At 38.3% G+C, this 5,559-nt stretch overlaps 1 protein-coding gene across 1 annotated transcript; it reads left to right on the forward strand.

Annotated features, from left to right (window-relative positions):
- Nucleotides 1–719: 719 nt before the first annotated feature.
- Nucleotides 720–3,070, forward strand: LOC306876634 (fibroblast growth factor 3; the record flags this gene model as incomplete). The annotated part of the gene is made up of 3 exons (XM_079427963.1): nucleotides 720–996; nucleotides 2,230–2,333; nucleotides 2,681–3,070. 3 exons carry the CDS (start codon nucleotides 720–722, stop codon nucleotides 3,068–3,070), a joined length of 771 nt encoding a protein of 256 aa, XP_079284089.1.
- Nucleotides 3,071–5,559: the final 2,489 nt, after the last annotated feature.

Genomic DNA, 5,559 nt, shown 5'->3' on the forward strand with positions numbered 1-5,559 from the left:
AGACTATTTTGTGTTGTCGGTCAGTGCTTTATTTTATGAGTCAGAAACATTCCATACATGTGGATCATTGAAAGCCACGTGCTTATGTCTATGAATTTTAACATCAATGTCGGAAAGTGCCAACAGGCATGAAAAGAGAATCAATAGCGGCTCTCCCAGGCCAGTGTTCATGCTTAAATATAATTTTCGGATCTTTCAAAAGAAGCAAACTCTGCCCTTGGATGTCTCTCTCTTTGTGATGCGGTTTTCCGCTGTAAGCCACCGTGTGTAGTGCTGTGTAATTTTATCCACGCTGCAACCTCATGGTTCACACAAGACTGATACCTTGCCTCCCCTTTTCCTTTGTATCAATTGGTCGGGGTTCGGGCTATTGTTGCAGGAGGGCTCTTTTATTTCTGTGCACACTGTCGATCAGCGAAATCTCACTATATGCTCCCTGTGAAACCGACTGGCTGTTTTCTCCTCCTCGGTCAGATACAGTCTGCTTGGAGAGCAGAGTTGAACCCATGAGCACCAACGAGGCGAACCCATGCTGTTGCCACCAAGCCGGCTCTAACAGATGACCGCGACATTTTAAAGAGGGGACAGACGGATACATCACGTTTTGATTTTAAAATTCAGTTGACTGGATCACTGACAAATGATACTTCTTTGATGGGACCCCGTGTGCCAGCTCTTTCTATTCCAGCGAGATTTTGCCGACATCCCGCCATGCCACAATGGTTATAATTCTGCTCTTGTTGTTACTGAGCTCCTTGGATCCGAGTTTACAGGAATCTCTGGCTCCGAGGCTGACCGGGACCCCAAGGGCGCCTTGTGCCAGGGGCCAGGCGTGTGACCCAAGGCAGCGGCGAGATGCTGGTGGTCGCGGCGGGGTTTACGAGCACCTCGGAGGAGCTCCAAGACGCAGGAAACTTTACTGCGCCACAAAATATCATTTGCAAATTCACCCGAACGGGAAAATAGACGGATCTCTAGATGAAAACAACCCTTTAAGTGAGTAAACCATTCTCGCCTTTCATATTTGTGAATGCCAATTTCTGTGCTGTATGACAATTGCGTAATTGTGCAAATCCTACGTTGGAAAACATTGTGCGCTGACAGTATTCGGGAGGCGCCGTGCGCATTAAATAATTAACATCGAACAACAATTCACCCTAGCCGGCTTATGTTGACGAATATAAAACATTTAAATCAGCGATCTTACCACAGTAAATTGAAGATTAAACTAACGATGAGAACATTTTTGCGGACTGCACAACTTGTAACTAAAAGCTAAAAATGAGGTCTTGAAATTTATTTAGAAATTATGAAAACGAGTTAGAAAAAAACAATACAAAACAAAAAACTGTATTGCATTATATTGCAACAAGATACATTTCAAATGACTTTTACTGTATAACTTACATCGTAAAGACAATTCCCTGTCAATTATCGTAACCTACATTACAATCTTAAATCGTCGTTCTTTAAATTACAGCATTCGTTTATCTGTCTTAGTTTTTCAATTAGTCAAATCCGAGTGCCCTAGGACAATTAGCATATGAAAACAGGATTCAACAGACAGTTTAACATAATGACTTAGACAACGGATGTGTTTATCCAACGTAAAAGGATGATTATTCGAAACAGAAGAATGAGGAGAGCCATTAATCAGTGGAAAAAGGGGATGAATAAACATCCTCTTTAAGAGGCGTTTAGTGTCTGTATATCTAACCTGACAGCGTATGTTGTGTAGACTGTGACTCAATCAACGAAAATATGCAGAAATAAAATAACATTTAACACAGCATATAGGCTATATCACAATATTTGCAATGAATCCTACTGAACAACACACATTCCTATGCCAAATTTTTTAATAATAAACGTGGGTGAGATTGTAGGTTTAAAGCAAGTGGTTTAATTAAGTTAAAGACATAAATGAATTATTTTTATTTATAGGAAATAATTCTACAATAATTAATATTACAGTAAATAAACATAACTATTTAATGCGCATTCTAACAGTTACGTCTATAACCATTAATTAATAATACAACTAATCGTTAAGTGAATAAAATTACGCTTTCAAACATGAGCTAAATCATGACAGGTTTCTGAAAACTGATGAACGACCTCGACTGACCTTGTATTGTATCCCACACATTTGTATGCTATTTGAAAAGCTATTGTAAATGACTTTCCCCATTTCTAGCATGCGCAATAACTGCTCCGCTCTTTTTCTAGGTATACTCGAGATCACAGCTGTGGATGTCGGTGTTGTGGCGATAAAGGGCTTGTTTTCTGGAAGATACCTGGCTATGAATGAGAAAGGACGTCTGTATGCTTCAGTAAGTGTTATGTCACGTAGCTGAAATTCGCTAGCTGTGGGATCAGATAACAAGAAGGGCTATTTGAGGCTATCACCACATGGTGGTGTTTTTCATGCAGAACTAGTATGCCCACATGCTGCTAGATTACTGAGTTTGATTACTGAGTTTTGTTTCCCTCACTGGGGACCTTGTCACTGAAATTTCTGGTCAGCGGGAGAGTAATATCCACATATGAGGTTCTTACTTTTGCCAGGTTACTGTGAGAGTGTTTGAGATGCTGAGAATTCAACTGTGCAGATCAACTGGGCGCATCTTGTTCCAGGTCCAGTTATAATAAAGTAAAATATTTTTTTTAACCCTTTCAGGAAGTCTTCAACCGCGAGTGTGAGTTTCTGGAGCGCATTCACGAGCTAGGCTACAACACCTATGCATCACGGCACCATGCTACAACTCAGCCTCCACCAACAGGGTCTGGGGCAGGGGGCAGCAAACGGCGTGCCAGTTCTAAGAGGCAGTGGTACGTGTCCATCAACGGGAAGGGCCGGCCCAGGAGGGGCTTTAAGACACGGAGCACAGACAAAGCATCCCTCTTCCTGCCCCGTGTTCTGGGCAACAAGGACCATGAGATGGTGCGCAAGCTCAGAGAGAGCCAGCGGCACCAGGCCGGCTCTCACAGAGCCCCTGTGGGTCGGGCAGAACGCAGAAGACGACGACACAGGGGCTCCAAGGGCCACAGCAGAAGGGCTGACATTTAACACTCTCTTGAAACAGATGGAGAAGAGATCCAAAGCCATTGAGAGTCCAACAGACCAAAGGAGTCACATGGAACAATTTTCTCAAGAAAGGACGATGTTGAAAAAAAAAAAAAAAACCTTTTGGAGAATTATGTGGCAAGAAGGGCGAGAATGAAGAGAAACATGCTTTTGCTTTTTTTTGCATCCGAAACACAAAGACAGTCCAGATAGGTTCATGTGACCAAATTTAACACTACTGAAAGTTTTGTCTTTTGTGTTGTTTTTTCATGTTCACACATTTTTTAAGTCTTTTCTGCTAAAAAAGTACACTTCCATAATGTACTTAAAGTTCTATTTGCTCTATTGCTCTATTTTCGCACACTCATTTTGTACTTAATATACTAAAAATTATTCTTTAGTACTTCTTAAAATAATCTTAAGAACATCTAAGTGTACTTAACTGTGCTACCATGAATATGAACTAAAATGTGCTTTTAACATACTGTCTCTGTATTAATTAAAAAAATTATTTAGTTACCACTTGTAGTACACTTGAACCTACCTTTGTATGAAAGATGGCTTCAAGTGGTACCTAAATGCATTTTTTAGCACATTTTAGTTCATATTCATGGTTCGTATTCACAGTTAAGTATACTTAGATGTTCTTAAGATTATCTTAAGAAGTACAAAATAATAATTTTTTGTATATATTTAAGTATGGAAGTGTACTTGTTTTCCCACCTGGGAAAGACGTGTAATTATTGTACATAGCTGTACAGTCTTTTACTTTTTTACGTGAGCAAGATAACATAGAGACAATGTTTGTAATCATGAATTAGGATGTTGTACAAGTGCTTGACAATGCCAATGATGTGTTATGTATTGGACTACGGCTTTTATAGGTGGTGTACAGACAAGCACTTTTTCCTTATTGAAATATAAAGTAGAAAACAAAGATCCATACACATAAAACAGATGCTTTTTAACTTACATGTGATAGGCTACTGTTCTTAAACTGCAATCAGGAGTACTTTGTATATTACTAATGTAATACATATTTATTTTGTTTATATGTTTTTAAGTTATTGATGACATAGTTTCTACACTTCCAAATATCAAAGATTTTCTTCAGATTAATAGTTGCATTGTTAGAATAACACTGTTATCTTTGAACAATTGAACAATCCCGTAAGACTAGACTCTTCTGTTTCCTATTTTTTTAATACAAATTTGAGTCTAAATATATGTAATGACATCAGCTCTGAAGCATAGTTTTGATAAATGTCATATGTATTGAACACTGTAAGCTGAGTAATGCATTAAAACGGCATTGTTTGACACTGAAAGCTAAACATCTGGAGGAATGTCACCAATAAATTATATGAAAATATATATTTATATATATTTTTGTTTTTCAGGATACAGTGGCATTTTGGACAAAAGAGTGAATGATCATTGATCTTTATTTCGTCCCCACCTTACATGTATTCTCTGTTTCTAGCCTACATAATACATATTATATGGAGCTTAATTAAAACTTTGACAGCTAAATTAATGGCAATGTCTGCAGATATATTCACCGCAACTGTGAAAGTGATCGCACAGGTATTGAAGTCTCTCAGCGGTCCAGCAAAAAGGGACTCCCTCTTGGGACCATCCCCCCTTTCTTCTTAACTGTCTCAAGTGACATCATCTAGAAGAAAATAATATATACTTTTTTTTTTTTTGAGGGGGGGAAGCAAAACACAACCACTTTGTAAAATATACTCACTTAAGATTATTTTTATTATTTTAAAACGTATTTGCCCTAACAACCTGTGTTTCGCATGAAGAGCGGCTACTTGTAAGAACAGAGATCTGTGCTTTTGAAATCTATAGGAGAAAAAAAGACGTGTTATTCTATACTTCGCAGCTTCGAGAGCTTCCTGGCGGTCACAATGGCATATCTCTGGGGGAACCTGGGAAGCCGTGTCGCTTGAGACATTCTTCTTCCTTTTTCTAAACGACGAGAGCCTGTGATCTAAGAAACAAGGCAATCCCAGATGAAAAAATATGTTTTAGAAAGTGTAACGCGTTGTATAGTTTGTTATGAATGCCAAACTCTAATATTACTAACAGGAATGCCGGACTCTTTGAATGAACCTTTGTCTTGCCATCATGATAGCTTATTTTTCACATAGCCATTCATACATAAATACATGGGAGGCGAGATCAAAGCTTTCCGCGACATCAAATATTATATTCTATAATCAGCATATTAATCAGAAACCGAGGAGTGCTTTCTTCCCTCTGGCCAAACAAGTGGTTTGCTTTCAAAATTATGAGTAACATGATTCAGATTTACGAATAAAGGTATGCAAAAACAGTTGTATGAAGTCTGATATCATAAAAAGTCTGAAATCAAACCTTCCATTAACAACCTTTTACTGTTTGACACTTAAAAAAGCATTTTTATTTGTGCATCACACTGTTTACAGCCAACTCAAGAATACAGAAAAATAAATGAGGAA

Source organism: Barbus barbus (genome assembly GCF_936440315.1).
Source record: "Barbus barbus genome assembly, chromosome: 1".
Classification (NCBI taxonomy): domain Eukaryota; kingdom Metazoa; phylum Chordata; class Actinopteri; order Cypriniformes; family Cyprinidae; genus Barbus; species Barbus barbus.